General features: G+C 38.0%; 1 protein-coding gene across 2 annotated transcripts in view; it reads left to right on the top strand.

Moving 5' to 3' along the window:
* Nucleotides 1-15,693, top strand: part of LOC130569002 (cadherin-18-like) — a 103,177-nt gene that overhangs the window by 55,934 nt on the left and 31,550 nt on the right. For both annotated transcript variants that reach the window (XM_057358315.1, XM_057358314.1), the window contains exon 4: nucleotides 5,448-5,567. In XM_057358315.1, the coding sequence (XP_057214298.1) occupies nucleotides 5,448-5,567 (120 nt within the window). The remainder of the gene's footprint in view (nucleotides 1-5,447; nucleotides 5,568-15,693) is intronic.

Raw genomic sequence — 15,693 nt, 5'->3', positions numbered from 1 at the left:
TGGAGGTTGTGCTCTGCCTTTATGGAATATTAGTTTGATCTGATAGAGTCATTTTTTTACTCAAGTGATTCAGACAATTTAAAAAACAGATGGATGCAGTGTGTTGGGTTTGAGATGCCACAGAATCTTTGTTGGTCAGGTTATAGATAAGTCCTAATATTTGCTCTGTTTTGTTGACCTTTGATGCATGAAAGATGGTACAAAGGCGTCAGTATATTTGGTGCCTTGATTTATCACACATGAGAGTTATTGGCATTTTGGTTCGATCGAAGCCATGCCATTTTCCACAGGTGTCCTATGCTGCAAAACTCAACATATTACATCTTTAACGCAAACATTTGTTTGTATTATTGTGTGTAAGATTTGTTTTCTTTTTTTTAACACAGTTTATACTTACATTTTCCGCTAGGGGAATTATAAACTTTAAGGGATAGTTCACGCAAAAATGAAAATTGTTGTATGAGTTACTCACCCTCGTGTCATTTCTAACATGTGTGCTTTTCTTTCTTCTGTGAAACGCATTTTTGCCCAATGTTGTTTGGTTACCAAGATTTTTTTAAAAATATCTTCTTTTGTGTTCTGTAGAAGAAAGTACGTCATGCAGGTTTGGAATTTAAAATAATACAAATTTTTGGGTAAACTAGTTCTTTAATTCAAGACATATTTGTAAACAAGTTTTAATGCCCTTTGCAATTTTTGTAAATATTGCTTGCTTAGTAAGAAGTATTGCCACTAGAAACAAACAATACTGATTAACATTTTATTTTCATAGTTTACCTTGTAGTGTAGATTTTCAAAGGCACATAATGCAGAAAGTGAGCTGTGTACCGTTAATTAACGTATTGTCGTAAAGATGTCCACTATGGGAATCTGTCTTTTTATTTATGTTCTGGTAAACATGTTTATTTCGACTGTATTAAAGTAAACAATGCATTCACATTGGGATTGACACCGAGTTAATATATTTCTGTGGGGTAAAACCCATTTGCTTTCAATTCCAGCTTTTGTGCTGGAAATATTAAATGCAAGGCATAACCTCCACAGTCCTCCAGCATCGCCTCGGCCGGCTCTTTCAGCATCTAGTAACACGTCCCATGTCGATTGGTATTGATGGGATACATGAAGGAGAGAGCTGAGGTAACAGGGATCGACAGGAGAAGAGGGAAATAAATAATTAGTCCTGCTTCCTCTTATTTTAGAGGCCGGGCGTGTGGAGGCATTTATCAGAAAGCACCTGTGAGTCCACCGAGCCCTTCGGGACTAGTGCGTATGCCGTGCACAGCGCTAGACCACAGCTGTCAATATTTTGTGTGTGTGTTGGGGGCTTTATATTGCATTCTGAATCTAATTGTGTGTTGATGGTTTGTCTCTGCCACTTTGAATTGATTGACTGGACGCGAGCCAGACCCTTCAATGCTTCGGCTCTGAGAGACTGGAGAATCCAATAAGAGCTATAAGAGATTCGCTAATGCACACACACACACGCTCATGGTGGATGCTGGGTGTTTTCTTACTCCCTCCTATATATAAGTCTATTTCTTACTCCACCAGGCAAAAATCTAATCGGTTTAAGAAGTAATAGCACAGCGCTTCCCGATAAGCAGCATGGATTGAGGTATAAATCATGTCTGTATTGGGCCGAGTTATGGCACGGATTGAAATTCATGACCACCGGTACTGTGAGGGAGTAGTTTCGACTTGCAAATCAACGTAACTTTAGTGTAAAACAACCTATATGTGACCCTGTTTGTGAAAACCAGGCTAAAGTCTCAGAATCTAATCATTTTGAGAAGACAAGCATTAAAGTTTGATTTCAACCGTTCATTTCATTCTGATTTCAATCTTTAAGTGATTTTGAACGAGAGTGTGTAAAATTCAGTATCTTTATTAGAGGAGGTGTGAAATTATTACTCCCTTCACAAACCCCCACTTTATCCTCAGTCCCTTGGATAAACACTCATCAGAAAAATTCTCCCCAAGCTGTATCGGCAACTTTCTAGTGACTGCTAAAATCCGATCGAGATGTTTTTATGAAAGCTAAAAGCTGAATACAGTGCAGTGAGGGATGAGCTAACTCATTCAACCCGCTTCAGATCGAGGATTATAACCAAGATTACATTCATGTGAAACTACTGTAGCCCCGATTGCAGCTATCACGTCTCTTTAGCCAGAAACCCAGCGAGCGTCTCTCTAATGCACATTACACGGAGTAATGACTGTAATTGAAAAGCTTTTGAAAATCTTTCTGACTTTCGCTGGATAGGTCTTATCACAGGAGGTGTAAAGAGAGAGAGGAACTACAGTAGAGCAGAACCTATCGTCGCTGTCGGGCAGAAACCTCATATCTCCATATTTCGTCATTTGAATATTTCTTTGTAAATCGTTTATATTTATTCATTTAGCAGACACTTTTATTTAACATTCTGTGAGTGAGCTAACAATCAGTGCAGTCTCAGATCATTAGTATTGAATTGGTCGCTCTTGATGTGTGTGGGTTTTGCAAATATTTAACCAATATACCAATATATCGAACCTGTAAAGCTATTCTTTACTCAGCAAGCACTGTTCTTCCATAAAGGCTAATGTTTTATGTATTTAAGGAGTGGAGAAGAGTGCAAACTTTACACCTGCAAGTTGATGTTGGGTATGTCCAACATACTCTGGTCAAAAACTTCCAATCTTCATTTGAGCTTGATTTTGGTAAAATGTTAGTAATATAATGACATGTACAAGTGTATTGTCACATATAAAGCCACGATATCGTTACTTAACTTTAACAAAGTCCGTTTACGGAAGTCGTGCCACTCGGAGGCCATGTTGGCAATGCCTCTGGGCGGTTATTCATGTCGTACAAGTCAACAGTCCTATCTATTTGAATGGTGGAAGGCAGATATTTCTAAAATCACTGGCAAAAATTTAAATTGAATAGCATATTTCCGATCAATGATTAAACCTGACATGGACTGGGCCATAACTTTGTTTTCCTAAGCTTAAATTGTGTTAAAAATCACCTTTTTAACATGCTGGCAAGCTCCTCACATAAGCCCCGCCCCAGAGAATCGTCAGTCTTTATCGATTGACGATTGGATCGTTCTACTGGAAGGTGGGGCTTTCTTTTCTAGAGCGGCCATATTGAGTATTGCATTCCTCTCCATTCATTGTAACGGCAGTGGCGCATCTTGTTAATATTTATTACACGGCTCATTTGAATGCTTGATTCTGATTGGCCAGTCGCGACATTCCAAGGGTTGTTATTTTCAAATAACAATATTTTCAAATAACATAATTTTCAAATAACAACCACTCAAAACTAATAACACCCTGTAACCCGGATGCTGCAAATTTGAGAGGGGCAGTTTAAATTTACACAAAAATGAATCATAAATATGTCTTTCAATAACATATATGACATTATATTTACAAATGATTAAACCAATTTGCCTGTTCGTGAAGTTTGAACGTCGTTTCTTACTTTAAAACCGAAACTAAGAGGATTTTCCTCGCAGAAGGTCTGCATTCGGTGAAAATGAGCATATCAAATGTTTCAAATTCACATGTTATGTCCAGTTTGTTTCTCAAGTGGAAAGCAGCCGTGTAATAAGCGGGATACAAGATCACACTGTCGGGGCTTATTTCTGAGATAACAACCGGCTGCCTGTACATTATCCCTTACATATCTTTGACTTACTGTAATCATTTAAAAATAAAGCATTTTTTCAGTTTCCTAAAAAGTTTCAGTTTTGGACATGCAAGGTTTACACTCAACAGTGACAATAGTCATTATTATTGTGGGAATTTTCACAGTTTTCACACACAATTTCACATTTGTGTGGTTTGTAACACCTGATTTAAAAAATACATACAAATGCATTAAGGTGCCAATGCCTAAAAATCACCTTGTCTCTTGCCAATACTGGGTTGTAAAGAATACAGCCACTTTTTTTACTGGAATCTGTCACATTTTACTGGGACCATACTTCCAACTCGGCTAAAATGGTCTCTTTAAAATACAGAAAGTATGCATGTCTTATTGTATAATGTTTTGCTTTTAATATGATCCTATTAAGTATTGTTGCTTACTTAGATTTGTGTGCATCATTTTTTCCCTTTTTAATTCTGGGCAGTTTGCTTTCTGTAGCTGGGAACAGCACAGTGTTAATCGCACTGGGCCAATAGCGCTGAGTTTGGGGAATAAGTTGAAATGTATAACAGGCATGATTTACATAGAAAGGATGTTCATTTAAATAATTATTGCATAATGCTGTTTCAGCGTATTTAGCATCTGGTTGAACTGGACTGCAGGACTAGAAACTGAATGAGATGTCCTTTTTGTCTGGGCCTTCAAAACTGCAGTGATTGTGTCCATACCAAGTTTGTGCCGTAAATCAGCCCCATACAATGCACAGGGATGGATTGAATCCTGTGAGCCGTGATGAAAGTGATAAGTGCAGGGGAGAAATGTGACCCGAGCCAGTGAAATTAAATGAGCAATGACAGAAACACAAGGCAGGGGCTGAAAAGGCTTAAAATACAGGGAGATTACTCAGTTCAACTTTGATATTTGTTGACTGTAACAAAGTTCAATGTAGGGAAGGAAGGAGGCGGGAACCGGCGAACATTTCACAAACTTTATTACAAAATAAACAAACAATAATTCAGCAAATAAAAGGCCGGCAGCCACCTCACGGTCGACTGCCGGCCACACGAACATAAACAAACTTAACTTCCGGGCCCGGTCCTCTCTCTCGATGGTCCGGTCGCTCGTCCTCTTATGCTCCCGAGCTCCCCCGTGAGGCATGCGGGGACCGGCGGTCGCACAGCTGACACTCGTTGCCACTTACGCCGCCGGCCCCGCCTTACTCGCCCCACGGCTCTCGCCCCGCCTTCCTCGCTACATTGACTTAGTTGGGTTAGGAACAGTGCAGAAGCTCTGTCGGTTGTTGAGGGAATTATTTCAGGTGTGCACAAAGCAAATGCCATGGAATCTGTGTGATGTTAAAGAAACAGTTCACTGAAAACTGACATTTTTGTCTCACCCACATGTTGTGCTGTTTTTTATATGTGTAATTGTGCAGGATGTTTAATGTCACTCTGCATTCCAATATTTACACAAACATATTTTTTAAACAGGCTTTTTTACCTGGAGCGCAGTGTAAACAGTTCTGATGTTTACATCCGACACAGTCTATAATGAGTCTCATTTACACAGAAAGGAGGCGTGTTTGCCTAGAGGAGAATGACAATGACTTTGTTTATATATGCATGATGTTGCACTACACCAGTGTATATGCAGACGCAGTGTTTTGTGCTAAACGTACAATGCTGTCGAAGTGTCACAGCTGTTTAGTGAATTGACATTTCTACTCACCCACACTCAACACATAACACAATTATAGGTATGTTTATATCGCTCTTCAAACACACACACGTCTTCTTTCTTTTCCCAGGTACGTCGGTTTTTCAGGTCACAGCGACAGATGCAGACGACCCCACGTATGGAAACAGCGCGCGGGTGGTCTACAGCGTTCTGTACGGACAGCCGTACTTTTCCGTCGACCCCAAAACCGGTAAGTTCTTTATAATTCAATGCAAACAGTGTTTATTGATTCAATGTGAACGTCTGCTGGTGCATTTTGTCAAGTAGGCGTACAATTAAAGACCACATGCAGGAAATGTCCCGTAGCTTTTCTCTATTGTTGTTCATATTAGAGACAGAAGTCTCCTTCTGAGGACACAAATGCGAGCGGTACAATACACCACCGGCGCCCTTTGCTGTGCAGAAATGGAGCCTGACATGTCGTGCGGTATTGTTTGGATCTGGGCTTTATAATGGAGAGCATCCCTTGAGAATGAGGTTCAGAGAACATTGTGTAAAGGGCTTTCAAAGAGATAGTGGAAAAGAGAAAAGATTCAGAGTGCTCCGAGGTGGATCTGCCGTTCATTAAGGGTGACCATTGTTGGAGCGCTTTTACAAGAAACCATTAAATGTTAATCTACGCGCAGGATGTTTGGTCAAAAGAAGGAGAGAATGATAAAGAAAGAAGAAAAAAAAGAAAGAAAGAAGTGGCCGTATGTTTTGTCTAAAGAAATAAAACAGACAGCAGGCGCTAAGTGAAAATGGATGTTTGTGTTTGTTGCTCTCTAGCATGCATGTGGGTTTGTGTGGCTTGTATGGTTTTGATCATGTGATAGGGAAGTCATGTAATCATTTGTGCAAGCAACTGTCAGGCCCTGACATTAACTGATGTATGTAATATGTGAAAACTGTTGCTTATTAAAAAACCTTTTGGTTTTTTATCTGTAATGTCAATAGAAATGTTTAGGAAACACTTGTTGCTGTCCATGGTGCTGAACCAAGAGTACCCACCACAGTCACTGTATCACTGACATACCACCGCTGTGCATGGTGCTGAAACATTCACTGTGATTCCTTTGCCTGTTAGCTGTTGATGACAGAATAAACCTCAGACAAGAGAGAAAAAGATCCCAAAACGCAGTCTTTGCACGCTCACAAATCCCATCCATCAGCACTGTCAGAATGGCAGGAATTTGCTAATGCAGTCAGTCCGGATACGTGAACATTTTGCGGGCCAATTTTGGTGGGAATTATATGGATCATTTTGTTTTGTACAGCTGTCAGGAGCACAGAGGCATATCTGTGACTTTGGTGAGGTTTTCGAAATGAAATGTTTAATGGAATTATGGGGGAGAGACAGTATCAGCGTTGCCAGACTGAGTTTATTTTAGATTGTGTACGAGGACTTAATGCATCCAGACAGAAGACATGAGAAGCCATTCAAGGGGATTGTTTGAGGGAGAGAGAGAGAGATTGATTCAGTCGTGCATTAATACATTGGCCTGTTAGTGATACTTCAGTTTCAATCTGTCACAAAGTATCTATTGCGGTATTTAATATTGTGGACACGAATATTCCATTTTGGGATACAGTGTATACGGGATGTATATAGACATTATCAGGAGTACTTGGTTTTGATGGCAACATAAAATAAAAATGGACACCTTTTATTTTGTTAATACACATTTTAGGACTTACTGTGAATGATACTAGCGTGGATGTAAAAGATGAAATACGGTATAATACTATTTTAATATCGCATTTCAAGTGTTCAGTTTCTACCCAACCCTGCTTATATGTCTACTTTTACTTAAGTAAGAAAAACAATAGAGGAAGTATTACAGTCAACATCTATATCAGGTATTTCATTGCTCTTGGAGATTTATGGAACATTTTGTATGGTATATATACTGTATATATATATACTGTATATTTTTTTGCTTTTGAACTTGTCTTATCTGGCATGATGTTGGCATGATGGCATGGTAACTTTAGTTCATTTTAGATGTGTGAGAAGTTTCCCATGCAAATCCTCATCTATTTGCTCTATAACAACAAGCTCGCTTATTTGTAATGTTGTTATCTTAAAAAAAACAGCATTTTTATACAATATATTAAGATTCTATTATTTGGTACCAAGACCAATATGAAAGTCTAGGATTAAACATCTCATTTAATTTGGGGGATTTGGGGGGAAAAGAAACATTGAAATCTAACCTGAATAAAAGGTAGCAGACTTTTAGACCCCTTTGTGTATAATAACTAAGGCCATGAAAATGTACTCCATATAACAGGACTGACCCATTACGCGACAAAAGTATTTGGTTTGATATTGCATCAGATTGCATTGCTTGTGGAATGATTCACGGGCTGAGAATAATGATTGCTGTTTTCCAAACACAGTTTACGGGATAAATGACCACCAATCACAATGTGCACAATTATGAACTTGAGGACTGCTCATTTCCTGCACACCTAATCTGCACTCAGAGCCACAGGCAAACTGAAATCATCGCTTGGAAATGAGATACTATCACCTTCCACCCTTTAATGTGCTATTGAATGGCTTTGCTGGTAATTGGTGGTTAAATGCGTTCTCTAGGAATGTCAGAGAATACAAATATAGATGTGCGATTGGAAAACTTCAAGAGAAAACTCTGTAAGAGACCGTTTAAATCATTGAGAGAGTGTCTATCCGTGATGCATCTTATGTTGATATGATATGCGTAGTGGCATTGTTTTGTGTTGTGTTGGATTGGATGATTGTGGTCGATAGGTCAACAGATGCACACAGATAATCAAGAATCTCAAAGCCATGACCAGGAAAGGACGTGTCATTAATGGGGGAGTGAACGCAGTACTGCTAATATCCTGTTTAATTTAGTCTGGCTGGTACTGTTCGAAGGCCGTTTTAAAGGTGCCATAAAGAGCTGTTTAATGCTATGGTTATAGCTCTGTACTTGACTATCGTTTCCATTACAACAAATAAATGTTTACTTAGAGCAATGGGCTGATTTATTCATAAGGTTAGTTTGTTTTTTGTATTTCAGCATAATCATTTCATTACTTTACTAGATGAAGGGGTCAACATCAGCTGTGCAAAAGTCCCAAGATATGATGCTAGAGTGTTGCTATGTGGTCGTTAAGGTCTTGTCTTAGTAACCAAAGTCAAAGCCCACTCTGTAGGCTTTTATTATGAAATTATTGTGACTGTGAAATACAAATGTACAATCAAACTGGCAATCAAGTCACTTGAATTTAAGTTTTATTAAACTGATTTAAAAATAGTTGAAATACAGTTGAAATTGGTTAAACTAGATTTTTTAAGTCAGTTTTATATCATGTAAATTCAAATGACTCCACTCAAAAACATTCCGGGTTACTTTCAACCCAGCGTTGGGTCAAAAAGGGATGAACCCAGCTGTTGGGTTAAATTAATCCAGCAATTGGTTTATATTCGACCCCAAAATTTGTTAAAACAACTCAACTTTTTGGTTTAAACAACCCGATATAGGTTAATTTAAAACCTAGTGGTTGGGTTCGTCCCTTTTTGACCCAACGCTGGGTTGAAAATAACCCCACATTTTTTTGAGTGTTAAGGCCAATTTGTCTTAACAGAAAAGTTCAGAGCAGCTTTTGAACTAAATTTTATAAGTTGAAATAAGTGAAATTTTACAGTGTTTATATACAGTATCATGGGTCTTTTCTTCAATTTAAGTATTGTGGAAGTTTGGGGATGCCCAACTAGTTTAGATAATTCCGGTTAATATGAATAGCGCAATTTCTTTGCAAAAAAAAAAGCAGACTTGTCCAAAGACACTTCATTATTTGCAAGCCCTAACATGTACTGTACAGCGCTCACTAGTAAGACGGCTAGACATTACATTTGTTAATAGTGAGCTTGGATTTTAGCCCTCCCCGTTTCTTGTTTGAGGTTTTAGGGGAATAATTAGAATTCCCAGTTTCAGAGGCCTGATGTTGGGTAAAACATAAGAATCTCTCTGTCTCTCAACCACACACATACTTATGGTTAAATAGGCTAATTTCTCTGCTGATCAGGGAGTCTGTAGGGTTTTAGCCTTTGAGTTTTGAGCTTCTCTGACACAGATCAGAGAGTCCAAAAAGGAAGGATTAGTTCAACTTTTTGTTCTGATCAAATTAGAGAAGCATGTCAGTTTGTCAAGGCATTCCACAGTCAACCATTCTTTCCAACATAATACCAGCCCTTCTGTGCTGTTTTGCCTCCAGACAAAAATGGGACACGATATTTGTCTCATTGCATTGAATTCAGAATTTAGTCGAGTAACATTATGTCATTTTTCACTAGTTCATCCAAGCTTAGCTTTAACATTAAGATACAAGTATAAAAATATCAAAATAAATAGCATAATGTACTGTAAATGACTGGCTGTAGTCTTTGGTGAATCGGCATTCTGAACTTGAATCTAGACTGTAAGATCTCTTCATTTCCCAGGTTGCACTTCCTCGAGGTTCGCACATGACATGCTCTTAAAGATGAAATCCATTTGATGATTGGTTATGAACTGTGTTTTATCTTTGACTTCAGTACACGGTGCTATGTTGGAACAGCCTGACAGTCGACCAGAAACAGGGCCAAAGGTAATATCCCATAATCCCCTTTGCTTACCAAGATTGTCCTCCTCTTGAAATTTACAGCCTGTGAAAAGTGAGAGAATGAGATAGAGAGACAGAAACAGAGAAATGAGTAAAAGGCTAACAGTTTTGTTCCCTCAGCTAACCGCAGGCCACTTGTTCCTCAATGACTGTGTGGAATTAGCCTAGCTGGTTTCCATAGAGACCTCAGACTGGTTGAGGAACACGAGAGGGAGAATGCAGTGGTGTTTGAAATGTTGCTGGGTTTGAAATGATCCCTCGTGGATTGCGTTCTTATAGTCTTCATAGTGCATAGCTTTGGATGGATGGATGAATGGACAGATGTTTTTTTAGATGGGGCTTCCTAAAAGCCCTTTTGTACATCCTAATAACAAATACCACACTTTCCACATTTACAGCGAGCCTGTTTCATATTTCCTCAAGAGCACTTACCAGTACCGCACAATAAACCTGAGTGATAGCTATGGAGAGACACTCCCTCATTCCTGACGGATGAGGAAAAGGTCACAACATTAGTCTCTGTGTTGTTTTAATGGAGTGAATGGCTTTATGCCAGAGACTTCGGTAGCCTTAGGATCCTAGGTTAAGTAATGCTTCAGTCGAGGTAATAGCTCACGTACACTACTGGGCAGAAATGATGGCAGGGCAAAAATGGAGTTATGGCATTAAAGTAAGACAAATGGATGTGAGATTCATTCTGTAAACTTTACAAATATTCTTTGTTTGCTTGTAAATAATGCAGTGTGTTTTAGGAGATGGTTTGTAATTAGTTGGATATAACACATATACCGTAGAGGCCAAAAATGATGTTCGGATGGTTTGTTAGTACCCCTCAGATTAGCTTAATATGGTACAACATGGACTAAACACCAAGCGTTTAAGCAAAGGTGACCGGTACCTTTTTACTCAGAACTATATTTTTACTTGGAAAATGTTCCACATTATAACGCTACATTATAAAGAATATATGATATACTTTTTACTCTGCTACATTTCATAAGTACATGTACTTTTACACTAAGCAATTATATTAACCCAGAAAATGTTTATATTTGACCCAACAATGGTTTAAAACAAAGCATTTTGGGTTGAAACCCAATATAGGTTCATATACAACTCAACGTGTTGGGTTCGTCCCTTTTTTGACCCAACGCTGGGTTGAAAAAAACCTGCGTGTAAGTACATTAAAAATCTGGCACTCTGTTTCTTTTACTCAAGTTTTTGGCTCAAAAAAATCACTTGAGTAAGAGTAAAAAGAACTCGATTTTTTATGTAATTTATTATAAAAGGTAAAAAAAACATGTAAATTGAAATATTTTTCAAAGTAAAAGCACGCAGATACTTAAAAAATGTACTTAAGTAAAAATAATTCACTACTGTCCATCTCTGCTTTTAAGGTATTTCATGGACAAAATTATTTGCTATAACTTATCAGGGAATATGGGCTTTTGTTAAATATACAAAAAAGGCGCACACAAAAACACCCCTGACAAAACAAATCGAACAGTTTTATCAGTTATTCATATTTTGTTGATCCTTTCTTGTTTCTGACTACAGCAGTCATTCTTTCGGGTTTTGACTCCAGAAGCTTTGCTCAAGTTGTGTGTAATTTTTTGCCCCAAATCCCGAGCTTTAGTTTACACTCGAAGCATATCCTCATTGTCTTAGTATCATTGAATGCCATGTTTAAAGGAAGATTCTCTAATTTTTTCACCCTCATGTTATTCTAAACTTTATTAAGCAGAACACTAAAGAAGATATTTTGAAGAATGCTGATCACCAAACAACACTGGCCTCCATTGACTTCCATTGTATACACAGTACAAAAAACCCCTGAGACATTTCTCAAAATATCTTCTTTTTTGTTCCACAGTAGAAGTAGTCACATACAGGTTTTAGACTACATGAGGGTGAATAAAATGATGTCAAATTTTTTTTATTTTTGGGTGAACTATCCACTAGAATATAATAGGCACTTATAAAAAAACATATAAACAAAAATTCAATAGCAATTCAGTAGCATTGCCTTGGAAACCATTCTACTGTAGCAGTGTGGTGAAACAATGAACATTTGCAAACACCCCTGACAATTCTTCGAAAAAATAAAAACGTACAGTCACAATTGTGAGGCGGCTCTCTTGGGTATTTTCTGAACTGTGTGAGACATTCTGACCTCTCCCGAGTGTATTCGGTAGAATTTCCCCCCGGTCTTTCTGTTTCTAGCCCTTTGACATGTGACACAATTCAGCCTCACTTGCCCTGTCTGATAATATTGTTGCCTTCGGTCAGTCACGCCTTGACCCAAATCTAATGTTGTAACCTCCCGACGGACAGCTAATCCTGAACCTGTCAACCCGACGATCTGAGAAGAAAAAACAGATTATTTCTGTGCAGTTGTATTTGGTTCTTATTATTGTCTGGGAAATGACACAAAACAAGTGGTTAAAAAAAGATTCAGGATGACTTTGGTCAATAACGAAGAAAAGCGACGGTTATTTATGGTCGACGCGGAACCACTTTTCAGGGTAATAATGACAAATCAATATTTTCTCTCTGTTTGCACTCCATAAATTAAAGTGAAAAATGAATCAGTCAGTTACAGGCCCGTGAATGCCGTGCTGAATTCCTGTCGCTCCTCTCACCTGACTGAACCGCCCAGTCTGTTTATTTATGCATCTGTAATCTTCTCCTTAATGGCGTGTGTGCGTGTGTGTGTGTGTGTGTGTGCGTGTGTGTGTGTGCGTGCGTGCGTGTGTGTGTGTGTGTGTGTGTGTGTGTTGACTGCGTGTCACATTTGGAGCCCTCTATCAAAGGAAGCCGCGGGCTACCAGGCCTATTGTTTTCAAACATTATAAAGCAGGATTGGATCGTCTGATAACACTTCCATTTTGTAAAGAGAGATTGTTGTTGCCGTTCCTGCTTTAGTGAACATCCCTCAGACCTGACACAAATAAAATCCAATATTCTGAACATATTTGGCCTGTCTGGATGAGTTTCATGGGCTGTCGGGATTGAATCACGGATGAAGCAAAGCGTCTTGGTTTGAGGCCTGCGTTGTTTGTGCTGGTTTTGGTTCTTTTAGTTCTGATCATTGTTGCTGAATGATTGATTGATCAATGAAATGATCCAAATGTGCTAAGATACACGATATGGGTCATCTTCATTGTTAAATCATTTATTTATAATTAAATTGGCAGTTATTTCGACTGAATATCTTATCTTGAACAGTGATGAATTGTAAAATCATTTTGATAAGTTAAGGTAATGTGAAAACATATGTTGCCATGACATCATTTTTACAGTGCTGTTATGCAGTAAAGTATCTTTTGAACTCTGTATCTAAAAGAAATATGTTTGTGTTTATGGGGAGATGCACATTTCGCGTCTGAAACCGCCGCACTGCTTCCTCCTTTTTTTCCAAAGAGCCAAGGAGTTTGCGCTCGCCTGGCATCTGTCGTTGCTAGGCAACCATGGGCCACGCTTGCAGTTGAGACGAGGAGATATAAACAAAGGATATATGGATTACGGAAAATTCCTCGCAATAACTCTGCTACTAGGTTTATTTATGCTGTGATCATCTGTGTCTCCATCTTCACTGAGCTTGTCTATATTGGTTGGTTCTTGTCACATGACCTGCGGTGCACGTGCGGCATTCTGAAAAGTTGAAATATTTTTATCTCGATGCGGCGCCGACACGCCTAGAAAAATTAACACACCGCACGCACGCGCCTAGCTCCCTATTTGACCGCTGTTTCTGCGCGTCTACATTTAAAATAACGAATTTGCGTGCGCAAAAGACGCGAAATGTGAACGGCCCTCAAGAAAGTATTTTTGTGAAAAAGTGTACCAGAAATATCAAGCTTAGGCATTTAACGTATGTTAAATGTATTAATATGTTAACTAATTATTTAAATATTATTTACATACATTATTTAAATATTTATTAGTTATGTATCCTTATTATACTTAATTATGTAATCCGTTATTTATTATATTTACTTGATTAATAAATTTATTAACATATTTACACAATGGTAAGACAAAGAAGGCATTGCTTAGTGAGAAATGAACAAAAGACTCGAAAGCATTAATAAGTTCATTTTGCCATTTTTTACCATTATAAAATAACCAGTGTTGTAATTGAAGTAAAACACAGATATTCGCTTATTAGTGATTTTGTGACAATAAAAAATGTGTATTATAATATGACTTTAAAATTGAGTGTTTAAATGTCCAGTATATTAGGGACAGTTCACTCAAAAATAAGATTTCTGTAATTTATTCACATTCATGTTTTTTGTCCATATAATGACGGCCAGGGGCTCACGTCGTTTGGTTACCAACATTCTTCAAAATATATTTTTTTGTTATGCTGAAGAAAGTCATACAGGTTTGAGGATGAGTAAATGATTTGGGATGAACTGTACCTTTAAGACATAAATCGCGAGAACAAGAAAGGTGTAGAGTTATAGAAATGTTGTATAACACCTGTTTATGTAGTGTAAATCACACCACACCATTGGTAGATACCAACTATTAACCTTTTAGTGATTTAATTGCTAGAAGCTATATATTCCGGTGGACGGATGGCACTTTAATACGTACTTTAATTACATGAGTTTAATTGTAATAACCATAATGTAAAAGCAGTAGGGCACAAGCCGACTAGAAGGCTGTGCCATATTGTAAATGCACTGAAAGCTAAAGAGATGGCAAGTGCCCAACAACATGACTATTTTTACAATATAGCACAACCTCTCGTACTTAAATATATTTCTGAATGTAATAACTGTAGCGTATATTTGATTCTGTGAAAGTAGATCTCACTGCAGGTTTCTCTTCAGTGAGGGCTTTAGTTTAACAGGGAGGGAAGAAGATGTTAGCGGGAGAGGAAAATAAATTGTAAAGAGCTGACAGACATTGTGTGACACAATAGAACGAGAGGCAAGAGAGGAGATGATTCAGACCAATGACTTGTCGAGGGGGGGTATGCTCTCGTGCCAACCATAGCATTACTCATTTTTATTTTCAAACAATAAATGTTAGTCGATATTTGTATGCTTCTATTCTTTGATACACATAGTAACAGGTCAACTAGACTTCCATTAAGGTAACTGTGTCTTGCTTTCTGAGTAATGTCTGTAAAAAATTGTCGGTTCTTTTACAGAAAGAAGGATTTTCATAAAGATGTTGCTCATCCGTCTCTTCCTCTAGAAGAATTTGTGAATTAGCTCTGAAGTGGACCGGACTTTATGCTGATGATGAAAACACAGGACTAAAATGGCTGTGCTGTCTTTTTGCATAAATTGACATTTTGTTATGCTGATGTGTTTGGTGTTGCCATCTGCCACTGTTAAACATGCGTTAACTGCCTGTGAGTGTTTTAAAAACATTAACGCTGTAATTAATAGAAAATAATGATGTCCGATTCAATTTAACACAGATCTCAGAGGGTTCTCAGGACATTTTCTCAGCTGCTTTTAACAGCCCATTTGAAAGTAAAATCACAAATACGATCTCTTATCTAATATCTTAATTGTTTTTCCGAGACAGCAACGAGATGAAGAGTCTTTGCTTAAATCTCCCGCTGTGTCTTTTGTGCTACATGTATACTTGCCTGGATTTTTTTGTATTTCTGAATTCTCTAATATTTATAGATATGTGTTTAGGTAAAACGATTTTGTTTTGTTTCATACCGTAAA

Source organism: Triplophysa rosa, linkage group LG18 (genome assembly GCF_024868665.1).
Source record: "Triplophysa rosa linkage group LG18, Trosa_1v2, whole genome shotgun sequence".
NCBI classification, from domain to species: Eukaryota; Metazoa; Chordata; class Actinopteri; order Cypriniformes; family Nemacheilidae; genus Triplophysa; species Triplophysa rosa.
This window is presented reverse-complemented; position numbering and strand designations above follow the sequence as displayed.